At 44.1% G+C, this 15,546-nt stretch overlaps 1 protein-coding gene across 2 annotated transcripts in view; it reads right to left on the bottom strand.

The window, feature by feature from the left end:
• Positions 1–519: 519 nt before the first annotated feature.
• The window catches only part of WDFY2 (WD repeat and FYVE domain containing 2), a 64,554-nt gene continuing 49,527 nt past the window's right edge, over positions 520–15,546 (bottom strand). The window contains exons 5-12 of one of the 2 annotated variants that reach the window (XM_010728780.4): positions 12,958–13,108; positions 11,005–11,117; positions 9,898–10,024; positions 8,019–8,124; positions 4,223–4,324; positions 2,981–3,111; positions 2,632–2,740; positions 520–1,460 (exon numbers count right to left, since the gene is read on the bottom strand). In XM_010728780.4, the coding sequence (XP_010727082.2) occupies positions 1,431–1,460; positions 2,632–2,740; positions 2,981–3,111; positions 4,223–4,324; positions 8,019–8,124; positions 9,898–10,024; positions 11,005–11,117; positions 12,958–13,108 (869 nt within the window). In that variant the 3' untranslated portion in view covers positions 520–1,430. The remainder of the gene's footprint in view (positions 1,461–2,631; positions 2,741–2,980; positions 3,112–4,222; positions 4,325–8,018; positions 8,125–9,897; positions 10,025–11,004; positions 11,118–12,957; positions 13,109–15,546) is intronic. The other variant, XM_085215923.1, reaches the window with a different exon arrangement.

Genomic DNA, 15,546 nt, shown 5'->3' with positions numbered 1-15,546 from the left:
TTTAGTTCTATTTTTTTTTGCATTCTCTCTCAAGTGAAGGCGTACAGCTCTTCTCTGTGTATCAGTGTGCTTTATAGTGGTAAACACCACAATCTCCCACCAAGAGGGGAGAAGCAAAGTGCAAAATGGGAGCAAGGCTGAGTGCTGCTGACTGCTGTATTTCATCACAAAGACCAACAGCAGCCCTGTGTCAATAGGAGATACAGAAACACTCAGCCTGCAGATCAAGAGCATTGCCAATAGTGTGTTAAAAAGCAAAATGGATTTAGAGGAACCCAGAGATGACTCTTCATTTAAGACAGTTTTAGCAAAACTTTTGTTTTTCCATCTTGACACTTTCCTTTTAAAAGGACAAGTTTGGTCAATCCAGGTTTTTTAAATACTTCTTTATTCTTAAAAGAAACCGCCAAATATGACAACAGGACAATAAGTGTTGTTCAGCAATATCAGTTTCTGATCTAGAGAGGAAATTAATAAAAACATCATCAGCATTTTAAAAAATAAATATGACTAAACGTATGGAAAACAGGAAAATCAAATTCATGTTTCAACAACACAGACAGGTACAAATGCTGAAATGCTGCTGCACAAGGTAGAGGTAGAGGTAAAACAGACTTCTCAACTCCAGATCAGTTTTAGATCTGCTCCCCCACTCCCCTGCGCACACTCCTGAAAGTTGTTGCCAATAATTTCATTTGAATCCTCCTCAGCCTCATCAGACTCCAAGCAGGTCCGTGTGCTCTTTCTAATGCTCTGAGCTGGAAAACTATTTCAGCTTTTGTAGAAATAAGTTGCTAAGCAACCTGGCCCCTGGGTTTTGCAACTGGTGCAGCAAGGAAAGTGGCAGGAAGCCATGCTTTAGCTACAACAAAACAACAAAATGCTCTCCAGATGATGTCTGCTAGGATAAGAGGATGGTAGAGCCCTTGTTAGGAATTGCAAGTCCATCAGATGCTTGGTGATGTGACCACAGAAGGTGCAGTGCCGTGCCTGGAGCTCTTCTGCTGAAGCGAGCACTGTCAGCAGGAACATCCCAAACACACAGGTGGGGAGAGCCGATTGCCTTACACTGGAAACTGACACAAACCAAGAACCCTCGGTACAAAGCAGCAAGTATCCTGACATCACGATGTATAAAAACTAAAAATTGCACCGCACACGGATTCTCCAAACAAACTCAAGACAACTGAAGTCAGATCGTACAAACCGTTAGTTAAAAAAATACCTTCTTGTGTATTTTGAGAATAAATGGAAAGAGTCTTCGTGCAAATGTTCAACCTTGATCAAGCAGAGGACATACATCGTTGTAAACACATGAGTTCCTTTCTCATCCGCCATATGCGCCCAGCATTACTTATCTTCTGCAGAATGATTAGGGTTAGGAAATCTGCTTCTTCTGTAAATGTCACCCTTCAAGTTCCACTGATGTATCAAGACACTACCGGCGTCATATCCCACAGCTGTTAATACAACAACATATCATAACATGGTGAGTAGTGGTGAAATATAACAATATATAAAACCAATTTGCACTTTTTAATTTCTGTTTAAGGGAGGCTACGTGCCCAGAGGGGGATGCACCAGGTCCAAAGTTTAATTTCATTTTCCAACACTCATATCACTCGACATGGGCCCCTTATAAGCCAGGTTAATATCTGGTTTTAAGCTATAAAAACCCATATCATATTGCTAACTTGTGTGATTAGCAGTTGTAACACAATTACAAGGTAGATCTTTTCTTGCATCCAAGCCTGGGGCCCCCAGCACAAGAAGGAAGTGGAACTCTTGGAAGAGGTTCAGAGAAGGGCCACTAAGATGATCAGAGGGCTGGAGCACCTGTCCTATGAAGAAAGGTTGAGGGAACTGGGCTTGTTTAGCTTGGAGAAGATAAGGCTCCAGGGAGACCTCACTGTGGCCTTCCCATATTTGATGGGAGTGTATGAACAGGAGGGGGTATGACTGTTTACGAGGGTGGATATTGATGGGACAAGGGGGAATGGTCTCAAACTGAGACAGGGGAGGTTTAGGTTAGATATTTGGAGGAACTTTTTCACACAGAGGGTGGTAATGCACTAGAACACGTTGCCCAAGGAGGCTGTGGATGCCCCACCCCTGGAAGCATTCAAGGCCAGGCTGGATGTGGCTCTGGGCAGCCTGGTCTGGTGGTTGACAACCCTGTACATAGCAAGTGGGTTGAAACTAGATGATCACTGTGGTCCTTTTCAACCCAGGTCATTCTGTGATTCTATGATTCTATGATTCTACTGTTGTTGTTTTTAATTGCTGAAGTCCTGTTACACACTTATTATTTTAACTACTTTTCTGCATGGAGTTTTGACATCTGCGGGTCCTTTGTTAACCTGGCCTCACAAACTACATAAGCCACTCCAAAAAACTGTTTTGTGTTCTTTATGGAAAGGGCACTGTTAGCACTTACTTGGCCGTGACTAATCTCGTCCCCATCCCTTTGGGTTTACAGACCAAGATCTCTGTGGTCTTTTTTGGGCAGAAGCGTATCAGTTGGTGTGAGAGAGATCAGTGTGGAAGAGGGTCGCTAGGACATACATGGATTCCCATGGGAGAAGAAGAAGAAATGAAGTACAGAAGCTAGAGCTATCTCCTCCCTCCTACCTTAATAACCTTGTCTGTCCCCGAGGTCAGCAGCCATCCTCTAGTGGCATCAAAGTGTACATGAACTATGTTATGCTTACTGTCGTGGAAAGTAGCTGTGGGCGCCCGCCTTGAAGAAAGAGATCCCAAATCAGCAAAAAAGACGGCTGCCAGGTATCAAGGAAACAAGCATTTAAAGCAAGCACTCATCTATTAGGCACTGATGGGACTTCTTCTGCTAATGGGACCCAGGGACCATCCCACTGGCTGCTCCCTCCCCAGCCCTGCAGCCACTCGGGCCACCCAGGCCCTCCCAGTTACAGGCATTTTGTCCCACTCCAGCTCTAGGCTGCTCGGTGCCCACACTTACTCCTCATCCGTTATGGACTCGTGGCAGCTATCGCAGACCCTCACTTCAAACTCAAACCCCATCAGCGGGATGGAGGAGCGCTTGGAGCTGCACTTGCCGCAGACGGCCTTCCCGCATTTGCGGCAGTGATGCTGTAGGAGACAACACATGAAAGGACATCTTCAGTCATGAGCCTGGGGACGAGTTGCTGCTCTGCTCCCAGCTCTCCCATCTCACTTTCGCAGGGCTCAGCTGAGGCTGCAGCAAAAAGGAAAGCTATTCTTCCAATGGGAGATGAAGGAAAATGGTCATCTTCATGAACACCCACCTTCTCCTAGCCATGTCCATCTTTCGAGTCTCTCTTCAGGGCAGTAGGGGACTACACCCCCAGTGAGCAATAGGTATTGTATTAAAATATGTCCAGCTCAAAGTAGGACAGTGTACACTGGTACAGCATAACTCCAGAGCCTCATCTCAGCCTCTCTGTCTAAATACAAATACACATCACCTGATCATCTCACTCAACCCTGCTGGCCATTTTCAGCCACTGCTCAGCACCACTGTTCCTGCATTTTGATACTACCTGTATTCTGTTTTCTCACACACTGACTGCATAGGACCAAAGGGCTGCCAAGCCTGTCATAAGACAGCCAGGCCCTGTGGTGACAAGCATTAAATAAAGGGGAAAGGGAAGCATAGCTGTGACCCAGGCACCTGTTTCAGGGCCCACGAGGTCACCCTTCCCTGCCTTTTCATGCCCCTCTCCCAGAAGATTACAATCCACAGCCCCCTCCTGTTGGGTAGGGATGTGCAGCAGTATTCCAAGCAGACCAGTAAGCCTTTTCCAACACAGCTTAAACAGTTACAGATGTTTACCCAAGCCCATTAAAAACAGCTTTAGTTCCAGCACGATCTCCAAGAATTAGCTGCAAATTTTTTCTACAACAGATTCAGATGACAATAAGCAAAATCCCACATGGCTAAAGCTACAGACAGTCCCAAAACAATTTACTCAGCTCAGACTCTATGATACACATTTGCTATTGGGACAGGCTGACAAAATTAAAAAGAAAAAAAAGAGAGAAAAACCTTCTGCTTCTGATGAGCATGAATCATTGAGGGGAGCTCAAACTATCCTATTATTGCTGGAAGAACAAAGAGAAAGTTCTCAAGCCTTTATAGGAAAAAAAGATACCATAACATACTATGAGAGAGAAAGAGGTTAACTGCATCATATTGACACAGCAAAGGACCCATACAAACCTGCCTGAGGCCTATTTTCTTACTGTCCCACATTTGCTTGAAGTTCCAGAAGAAAGGCTGGTCACATTTTTGACAGGAGTCGCTGTCCAGCCACTCAGGGGTCTGCAACACACACATACACAGGTGGAGGACATGAGAAATCAACTTCCACCACAACCCAGGGACAGGATAAGGAAGATGTGATGGAGTGCAGTAATGTGGTCAGCTGAACTTGATTAGAACTCCCCACTGATCATTTTACCTGATCAAGGTAAAAGTATGCAGGAGGAACACTTCTCATCCACCACATGAAGCAGAGTCTGATTATAAGTCCATAAAAAGAACCTTGGAACAAATAAGCCTCCCCAGCCTCTTCAAGTTTGGAATTAAGTATCTAAAAATGAATGTCTTATCTGGACAGCATTAACCATCTGCACTGGAGGCAATTAGTACTTCCAGTATCCAAGCTACTCCAAGAGGCATTCTTGCTGTTAGAGATATCTGTGCTGCAAATCTAACAAGGCAGGCAAGATGAAGTTCTGAAGAAGCCTGAAACCCCAAACACCTCTTTTCCCTGCTTTCACATACAGATGATGAAAGGAAAGCTTTCTGTTTCCTAATTCCATGCACAGATTTGCACTCATGCTGTGGATGAAGTGGGTAAAAAGATTTAAAGAATATAAAGAAAATATTAAAGGCCTTTCTCCCTCCTGCAGCCAGGTTTTGCTGTGAAGAGTAGCAAGGATGGACTCCCTGCAGGGAAGCACTCTCACCAGACACTGAAGGAGCTCAGGAAATGCCTGAAATGGCTGGAGGGCTTGCGGAGGAAGAGAATGACCTCCTACCCTACACTTGGGTCCCCTGACACGTGCCTTGCTGGTGGACATTCAGTGCTTCTCCCCACAGAGTTAAGGAAACACAGCTTTGGACGTGAGACTCCAAAAGAGTCGTGGTTCCTGCATTTGCAGAGGGCCACCAAAATGATCGAAGGGATGGAACACCTCCCCTACAAGGAGAGGCTGTGAGAGCTGGTGCTGTTCAGCATGGAGAACAGAAGGCTCCAGGGAGAGCTGAGAGCGGCCTTTCGGTGTTAAAAGGGAACTGTAAGAAGGAAGGGGACAGACTCTTTAGTAGGGTCTTTTGTGATACAACAAGGGAAAATGGGGAAATTCAGACTGGATATAAGAAAGAAGTTTTTTACAATAAGGGTGGTGAGGCAGTGGCACAGGCTGCCCAGAAAGGCAGTGGATGCCCCATACCTGCAGACACCTGAGGTCAGGCTGGACAGGGCTCTGAGCACCTGATGGAGCTGTAGGTGTCCCTGTTCAGTGCAGTGGGGAGTTGGACCAGATGGCCTTTAAGGGTCCGTTCCAACTCAAAAATTCTATGATTCTATTATTTGACTCTTCTCCATCTGTCTGTCCATCCATCTGTCCTATTTGGGCTTAGCAGGAGTTCTTGGATGGGGGATGACTTCTGCTCTTCTTACCTCACCAGCAGGACTAGACCCCAAGGACAAGGGTTCAGCCCAAAGTGGTGTTGGTGAGCAGGCCTGTTCCAACCCCCGAGAGGGACAACCCTCCCAACACTGCCTCAGCATGCTCCTACCCAGCCCCAACTGGGCAAGATTAAACAAATACCAAGTAAAGTTCAAAGTGAGGAAGCCCCATTAATAAACTGCATTTGGCTTCTTCCATACTGTAATTTAAAAAGGCAAGAAATGCAGCTGAGACTGAGAATTAAAAATACTATGAAAGCCAGACAAAGATAAGGGAAGGAGGATGGAGACCCTCAGATCCCATGGCAGTTTTACCCCCAGCAATAAACTCAGGCAACTCTGAGCTTCAGCTTGTTCTGTCAGTTACTTTGAATGCTGTTCATACTGTAGGGGCAAATCCCTGTCTTTTCTATCCACAACAGTCTTTTAGATTAATGCCTACAGATCTGCATCTGAACACTACACATGAAGATGTTTTGCTTGTGACAAGGAACTGCTTTGTAGTCAAACAGAAACACAGCTTCCAGCATTTTTCAGATGTTTTCTTCTCACAGCTTTTTAAAAATAGATAAAAATAAGGAATCAAGCAACAAAATGGCATAATTCACTCCAGTGCAATCGCAGAGACGTGGGAAAACCTGATATCAAACTGAAGACAGCACACATCCAGTGGAAAAAAAAAACAACAACAAAAATTACATAAGGGGAAAAATAGCAAAGCCAACATCCAAGTATTTGATAATCACATCTCAAGGGTTCATGTTTGGAAGTGGTTTAACACAATGGTTGCCCTACTGTGCTGTGGATAACAAAAACGAGCCCACATTGCCATAGTCAGAGAGCACCACACACATCAGCACCTGCTGCTAAGCCCTCCTGTAGCTCATTATACTTCCTCTCCACTTTTTAACCAGTCTTCTCACATTATTGTTGTCTGTTTTGCAACCAACCAGTCTTAACCCTTAGTGCAGTCTTTTGAAGGCTGCCAATAAGTAAGTTTTCCATTTCTGGATGTTCAGGCTGCACCAAAAAGGAAACATCTGTTGGGAGGCAGAAACCCACTCTGCTTTTGTTTCACTTTTGGAGCTGATGACATAATCAGCCATTAGATTAGCAATTAAAGAGAGCCAAATGGAATGCTAATTCACAGAAAAAAAAGGGAGCAAGAGTAGCTCAGTTCCTGCTTAGGTCTGTTTGAGCAGGTTTTTAAATCCAATTTTCCACTTATCTTTTTTCCTTGCTCTAGGGAGACATGCACAACCCGGGGAGACCAAAACCTTCGTGGAGAAGCAGCAAAGCTGATTACAAATTGTGCTGCCAAAAGCAGCTGGAAAAACTTGCTGCCCTTATCCTTCCTTGCTTTTCTCTAATCTTAATTACAGTGGTCTTCCCCACCACACACTAGAAGGAAGACATAAAGGGATGTACCCAGACGTGTGTTTCCAGATGCATCTCTCCCAGCCACAGCCACACACTGGCTGGGAGTAACCTTGCCCCAACTGACCCACCAGGGGTATTCAGGGCCTCAGCGCCCTCCCACAGAAATAGGGCAGAGCATTAGGAACAGCTGTTACCCCCATGCAGAAATTCGCTATGACTCATTTTACCAGGATTTGCCATGTTCAGGGCTAGGGCTGGAGCCCGATTCTCTCACTTGTCCTGCTGAGTCAGGTCTTCAAAATTGCTGAGCGGAGGCTCAGCACAAAGACTTGGGGTACATTTTGCACTTGTTTGCATCCGTTGGCCACACAGCACCAAGGTGGTTGGGAACGTGTCAGTGAAATCTTACTGCCTGTATCAGCAACGCTGTCATCTACCCAATTCCAAAGAGTAGCAAGGCCCAGTAGTAGCAGGTGAGAGTGAAGCCATAAATAAATGTCTTTTCAGCAAGAATAGATGGGAAACCAACACTGGGTTGCACATTTCCAGAGATAACAAAGAACTTTCTAGTTCTGTTTTCTGAACAAAAATTCCAATAATTATCAATCCATCCATTTACCTCTGAAATGACAGCATTTCTCATGATGTCCTTAAAAATAAAGCAGAACATCTCACATCCTTAGAGGACACCTTCAGAGCAGTAATGTAAAGGACAGAAACCATTTAGCAGCTTACTTAATACACATTTTCTGCCAGATAATTTCCCCTGTACCATATTATCAAAGGCATGGCATAATTGCTGTATGAGAACTGGAGCATATCCAACAACATTTTTAATGTCTGAAAAGTTCTTGTTCTAATTGAAAGTTACACACGTTAGAAAGGCCACTTTCTTCCCAAGACTGCTTCAGACAGAATCAGCAAGAATCATGCCCCTACCTCCTGTCTCTCAACATCCATGTTCCAGACAACTATTCCCCCGTCGGCACCACAAGAGATGAGCTGCCGAGTGTGGTGAGCATAGGAGAGAGACTGAACTTTATCGCTGGAAAAGAAACAACACAGTTACTAATCAACCATTTAAAGCTAGCACAAAAGTAAGGACAAAACATACAATAAAGAATCATAGGACCATGGAATCATAGAATGGCTTGGGTTGGAAGGGGCCTTAAAGCCCAACCAGTCCCAACTCCCTGCCATGGGCAGTGCCAGCCAGCAGCTCAGGCTGCCCGGGGCTCCATCCAACTTGGCCTTGAATGCCTCCAGGGATGGGGCCCCCACAGCATCTCTGGGCAGTGTAAATCATTCATTTGCCTGCATGTTTTTTTCTCCCATTCTCAATGCACTTCTGGTATTTATCGTAAGCCTTTGCTGTCCAGTTGGAACCAAAACCAGAGCGCTGCTCACTTGGACAACATCCACAAAATCAAGGACCTGTTCTGATAACTGGCTGCACTGCTCCTGAAACTGAGAGTTGAGCTGGAAAGGCAAAACAGAGCTGCAGCTTCAGGGGCTTTCCCAAAGCACATCTGAGTGCATAAATGTGGCTTTAATAAGGTCCATTCTCTTCAGTAGGTTAGTAACACTTGGTTTTGGTAAATCTCTGCAACATCTAGACATGAAGCGCTGAAGAACCACTGAATCTTTTCTTTTAGCACTAATAAGCATTATAAAAATAATATAGGAATTGTTAAATTGTTTCTAAGCCTTCCCAAGATTCAGTTTATTTTCCTTCTTTTAAACAAAAAGCTGCATGTGAAAAATAATACAGCTTAAACCCAACCTGCTGACTCTAATGTCACCATTTCTTAGTGACATTCCTTGGTCCCCACTGCCATCAGGTCTCTATACTATACAGAGCCAGCCAACAGCCACGCTATGGATTAAGATCCAGATGCTAACTTCATACTAAAAGATCTAATTTCCATAGTAACAAATGTAGCAGGGGTGCATTAGCAAGCATCAGTGTTAGGGTATGAGGATGATCTAGGGATTTCACAAAAGCTCTGCAGCGCTCCGAAATCCCAGTGGCCCAACAAAAATGTCCAGCAGAGTGCAGCATCACTCAAGAGAAATGTATGAATACATAAGAAGCTGTAAATACTGTCAGACCAAAACAGCCATGGGATTTTGCCTCTTCAAATCTGAGCCTGGCATGCTATTCCCACATATATGCTCTGTCAATGCACCAAAAACCTGTTGTAAGTATTTAAAAGGCTTGGAAGTGATCACAGCTAGTGACACTCTACCTCTAATTTACTCAATGTCCAGAAAAAGATTACTCTTCTTCAAATGCATCTATTGTACTACGCAACTGTGAGGTCTGTATGTGCAAAGATGAAGCCTCTTTGCATTAAGGAGATGCTGCAGGCACATATGGGTAAAGAACATTCCTTATATTTCAGGCTGCAGGTAAAGTGAGATGGAAAACACATGGTTAACATGCAGCAAAACAGGACTAATTGTCCAAGCCTGATGCTCCCTCTAGGGGAAGGAAGGAAAGAAATAACCTGACACCTAAAAAAGAAGGAATTTTCCCTGCAGCTGTTCTCATTTGTGGACCCCTCCTTTCCAACTGAGGTGCAGACTCCCACATAACACACTCTGGACTGTAGGTAACTGTGCTTTCTTTCACTATCTTTTGCAGACTTTCACATCAGCCCATGGTCTGGATGCTGAAAAACTTACTATAAGCCATTTATTCTCATTGTATAAGGACCAAGGGGAGTCGCACATACAAGCTAAAGCCATGTGAAGACTGTAACCTCTGGGCTGTTTTTGCTTCCACATGGGGTAGGAGGAAGGGCTTTGAACGTACTTATGTCCTTGCAGCTCGATGGCTGTTCCCTTTCTTCCTCCGATATCCCACATTATAATGGAATGGTCAGAACTGCCTGAGAACAAAACTCGCTGTATTGGGTCCCAACAGAGAGCAGTGACACCACCTGAAACAGGAGATTCATAGAACAGCCAATTAATTACAGAATGTAGCTTAACATATAGATACATACTTAAACATTATTAAAAAAAAAAAAAAAAAGAGAGAGTGATGAAAAATGTGGGTCTCTCTAGCAAGGGCCATGCAGCCACCGTACTGGCCATTTGGTAAGCAGCAGCCTAGAAATCCTACTGAAGCCCTGCCCTGCACTTCTGCAGCCTCGTGTGGGCAGAATGGGCAGCAGAAAGCCACCATATGATGGTCACAGTGTGATTGCACAGCTTTTCATCTCCATTTCATTCCCAGGAGAGAGATTTTATTATAGAAGAGAAGCAAGTGGGGAATATTATCAGCAACCTTATCTAGAGGGAGGTGTCCCTGCAGGGGAGTTGGAACCAGATGATCTTAAAGGACCCTTCCAATCCAAATCATTCTATGATTCTATGATTCTATGATTATGGGCATCTTCATAGTGCCTTAGCACATGCACTGAACTACCTTGTGACTGAACTACAAATATGCAGTCAAAGAGAAGGGATATGAAGAGAGGATGCTGAGCAATGCCCACCATTTCTTCCATTACATGGCAAGCTTATATCCTAGGGCTGCGGTTTTAAAGTGTGATAGAGCACAAGTCCAAGTAGGGAAGCAATCAGCCAGCATCCCCAGTAAGCTCATCCAAGATACACCTAACCCACCTGGGCAATAGTATCCACCCATATGGGTCTTTCCCCAGGAAGCATCTTTCCCCCCAGAGTTACTGCAACTTTTATCCTTACTCTGCATTAACGAGCTACTGATCATGGCATTTACTACACTTTTCAGAAGTTTGATCCCTTTCTTGTTTTCCTCAATAAAGAACAAGCTTTCCTGAGTGATAGTGACAGTTTAATCTCCCTTTCACACTCCTGTTTCACAGGATAGTTATAGCACCTTGATGCAGAGCACAGGTGAAGAACCAAGTAGGGTCTCCTCCTCAAGCCTTACCTGTGTGCCCCTTAAATGTCGTCACCAAGCTGCAAGACTCTTGCTCTAATTTGAGTATGGTTACTTGCCCAGAATGATCACCAACAAACACGTGCCGGGTTTCCACATCAAATCTGATGCATAAATGCTGAGGAACATAGACTGTTTACACAAGCTATGCATTACTTTTAGTGGCTTGTTAATTCTTTTAACATGAGCGTTCTAAAACCTTGTGAATAGCACTCTAATCTCAAGGCAGTAAACAGAGTGTATTTTTAGGTATTAACCTCATAGTTGTTCATATCAATAATGCAGTCTCCCCAAGCTAAACCAAACAGCAAAGAAAAAATAAAAAAACAAAGTTACCAAACCTTGCAATAAGCCTTTTGTCATCAATGAGAAGTCTCATCTCCCTAGTATCTCCAGCATAAGTTGGATGGTGTTCATTCTTCCTCTTTCCCCGTATTGTTTAAAAGAACTGTTTTCAACTTCTTCATTATATTTAAGTATATGAATACAGCTCCCATCTTTTCTCAGAACACTACCCAATGTCACAGAAGTCCTCCAGAAGAATATGTCTGATCTAGTGGTTGGCAACCCTGCACACAGCAGAGGGGTTGAAGCTAGATGATCATTATGGTCCTTTTCAATCCAGGCCATTCTATGATTCTATGAATATCTCCTTAAATGTTTTTAATACCAATTTGGTGGCAACACGGTTATGATGCAAGAACTAATTTACTTTTCATGGCATATTTGGCAAGTGTTGGCTACATCAGATGTACCACACACCATATTCTAAATGGAGTAACATCCACCTACAGGAACCATCTATCTCAACTGATTCTGACCTCATTTGATTTAATTGCACATTTAGATTCCTTATTGCTTATTTAAGGAAAAGTTGCTTCAACTGATCAAGTGCACACATGACACTGTTGGAAAAACAGGTTCTGCTAAGTTTTTCTGCAGTATTTGTCAAAGGTTGTCCTGTCCCCTGCCCTCCACCAGAAGGATCTAATAACCCAAATTAAAAAGTCCTCCATAATTTGGAACCTCTTGCAGCAGTCTGCCTCTCTAGGGAGCTTTAGGAAAGGCAGAACAAACTCCTGCATTGCACTTTCTAAGCTCTTCAGAAAATTAACTAAAAAGGAGTTCATCCTGTAGGCCATTTAGATCAGTTTGCCCTTCATTCAGCCCGAGATTACAATGCAAGGCCATATACTTCCCTTATTTAATTCTGAGTCAGTCTCATTTCCTGCAAAGTAGCACAACACATATCATCTACACCACATATGCTATGGGCCACTAAAAAGTCTGTTTATGCAGACCCCTGCTTCCAGCCTAAGAGCTCATACTTTTCCACATCCCTTTTCATTTGCAATAAAGCTGAATTAATATTTCTTTTATTGCTAGGCAGCTGGGGCAGCTCTAGGTGAATAAGGCACTTGAGTGCCATTTCTGGAGCCATTTATTCTTTAGTTAGCTCAAATTCCCAGTGCACAGTGGGCTGTTCCAGAGTGAAGGACGAGTGCTGATTATTTGATATTAAAGCCATTTAATTCTTACCATCACGCACAAATGCACACTGACCTGATCACTGACCTACTTTGTTATACCATCATTTCTCAGAAAAAAAAGAATGTGCTGCATGTTTAAAACGAAGGCCCTGTCCTTATTTATTACAATGGCAGACCACAACAGGTTGCAGATTGCCCATTGTTTCGCTTAGACCTAAATATGCCACCCCGCATTAAAGAGACGAAGCAAGGAGAGCAGACAGTTGTTTTGTGTGTTTTTGTTTTTTTTTTTTACATTGGCTTTAGAGAACAGTTTCTCACAAAACACTGAACCTACACAGGGCACAAATGCTGGAGGACAGTTAGAAATAAAACCAAACAAACCAAAAGCAAACAGAAAAGTTGTTTAAGGGCCAAAGGGCAGTGCCAACACGGAGGGCTCAGCAAAGGATACTGTAGGCCGCAGGCCCCCGCGCTGGTGCGGTAGCCTCCCAGCCGCTGGCCGCTCTCTGAACAGTGCCAGGTGAAGTGCTTGTCTTGGCCGGTGCTCAGCACCCACTCCATCTCCAGGACAAAGAGAATCATGATGACCCTGCTTTGATGAGCTGAAAATTAAGCAGACAGACAAAGAGTCACATGGCAAAGAACACATGGGCAGCAGACCACTGGAAATGCCATCCCCTTGTACCCAGCTCTGCCATTCCATAGTCATCTGCTCACTCTTTCCTATAGAAGAAAATGATGTTCGATAATCCTATTGACCTGAGCTACCATGTAAGTGAGGTTCCTCCCCTGAATTTTAAACACTGGCTTGAGGAAGAAGAGAATCAAAATTAATGTAAGTTGCTCTGAAAGTAACGCCTCCTATTTATTTCCATGGAAACTACAACAACTACAAAGAGCACAATAACACTATTTTGTAGACCAAATTCTCAGCTACAAAACATTTTTCAACATAGTCACCACTGTTCGCTGATTTGTGTGGATGAGCTGATTGAGACCCTCTTCGTTACACGGTATGACAACTGTGCATGCCTATCCAGAATATTGCTGGTCTTCTGCATTGCTGTCTTCACTGCTGAAACGCACCACCCACCACCTCACTGTGCTCACACCCTCTGTTTTGTCTCCATAAACTTTCAGCAAGCATCAATGAGTGTCAGTGGGTGCCATTTTTTCTGCATGGAAGAATTCAGTGACACACCTTCATACACACTTCTGATATGTCATTTTGTCAGACTGCCCCTCAACTGCCATCTGTTACACAGCAACAACATGGAATAGAATATTGGTGGGCAGGTTCAACCTGTACTTCCATCCAACCAACATCCACCTTTGACACTGTGGGCCAATGTAATAAAATAGGAGGCGTTACTTTTTGGAGTAGCCTTCGTAATTCATTCCTTGCATGCCTACAGGAGCCATCCATCTTCTGATGTAACACAAGTCTTCTTTCCATCACTGTACCATCATCCACAAAGCTGCCATTGTGGAAAACACCCCAGGCTGTATTTAAATCTGCTTTGAGCTGGTTTTTAGACGGCGGAGCAGATTCTCATGAAGCAGCACACTGCCAGCTCCAGTGGATCTGGCCATGGATCGTGGTACCTCAGTGGAAGGAGGAGTAATGCACAGGCACAACCCTACATCAAAAGGAAGCTTTAGATCTGCATGGGAACCAGTTAAAAAAGAATATGGAAAACAATAATAAAAAAACTGAAAAGATCACAGCTGGGCAAAATGAATAAAACAGATGAATGAATAAATTTCTGCTGTCACCTAAACAAAGTCATCAAAAGCTTTTCATTAAACCAATAGAACCCAGGCTTGTATAGAAAGATTTCTGTATGAATGACCACTGGGTTTGGTTGTGAAGTGCTGACTGAGATGACTTTTTATAAAAACAAGTGGCTTGAAAGACACACAGAATTATCCCCAGCTGTAAGTGAACAGCGCCTGCCGTGCTCCTCAATCCACAGGCTTACTGCTTTATTGCTGTTTTGAGACTTGCACAAAGAGGGCTGCTTGCGTTTCTTAGTGTAGAAGCTGACACACTGGAAACATTAAATATCTCTGGAAGCATAACAACCACTCCAAACCCTCTGTTTGAAATGCAGAGAAGTTCAATAAGAACAATATGGAAAGATTGCTGTCTACCCTGCACAAATATAAAGCACAGATGAGAGCTGTGACCAAACTCTACAATGCGGAACAAGTTATGTTAAAATACAAGGCTTGCAAACAGATCTCTCTATCTTCAGATTTCTTCTCTGGGTAAGAAACTCAATGATCCCCATTGCACTAATGCAGGGCTTCATGTATCTGTTGATCTGCCTGCACGCACCTGCATGAGCCAGTCAGTGCAGTGCGGCACTGCAGAAAGGGCCATGCCAGTATCCATGGTGATGCAAGGACCCGATGAGATCACAAACATGTCTTGAGGGCTTGTGTGCTCCAACAGTGCTGCAGACAGGCTGAGGCACTGCCATAAGACTGCAGAGCTTGCTGTGATCAGGCTGTTCAAAGCCTGCTCAGGGATGTTTTCTTTATCGACAATGGAGACGTGCCAGGCTCTCTGGGCAACTTGCTCCAGCGTTTGACCTCCCTCATTTTGAAAAACAAATCAAATCAGAACATTTTTTTTCCTGTGTTGCAATCTCTGCCTGCTGCCTCTTATCCTTTCACCGTACACCTCCAAGAGCAACGTGGCACTGCCTCACCACCCTCCCATTGTGTGGCTGTAGACCACTGTCAGACCCATCTCAGCCTTCTCTTAACACCAAGCAAAACCAACCCTTTTGGTCTCTCCTCACACACCACGTGTCCCACTCCCTTGTCAACTTGGCAGTCCCCCACTGGCCCTACTCAGGGACTTCCTCATCCCAGGAGGCCAAAACTAGACACAGAAACCTCATGAAGTTTAACAAGGTGTTCAAGAAATTTGTGGGACCTATCACACTAAATACTTTGCAAATATCTAGTGTCTGTTATGATCGTTACTGACTCAGCACTGATGTTGGTAAATGTTTAGCTAGGCTGGCTT

The sequence above is a fragment of the Meleagris gallopavo genome, chromosome 1 (genome assembly GCF_905368555.1).
Source record: "Meleagris gallopavo chromosome 1, MGAL_WU_HG_1.1, whole genome shotgun sequence".
Lineage (NCBI taxonomy): Eukaryota > Metazoa > Chordata > Aves > Galliformes > Phasianidae > Meleagris > Meleagris gallopavo.
The sequence above is the reverse complement of the archived record's forward strand: the minus strand, read 5'-3'. Positions and strand labels throughout refer to the sequence as shown.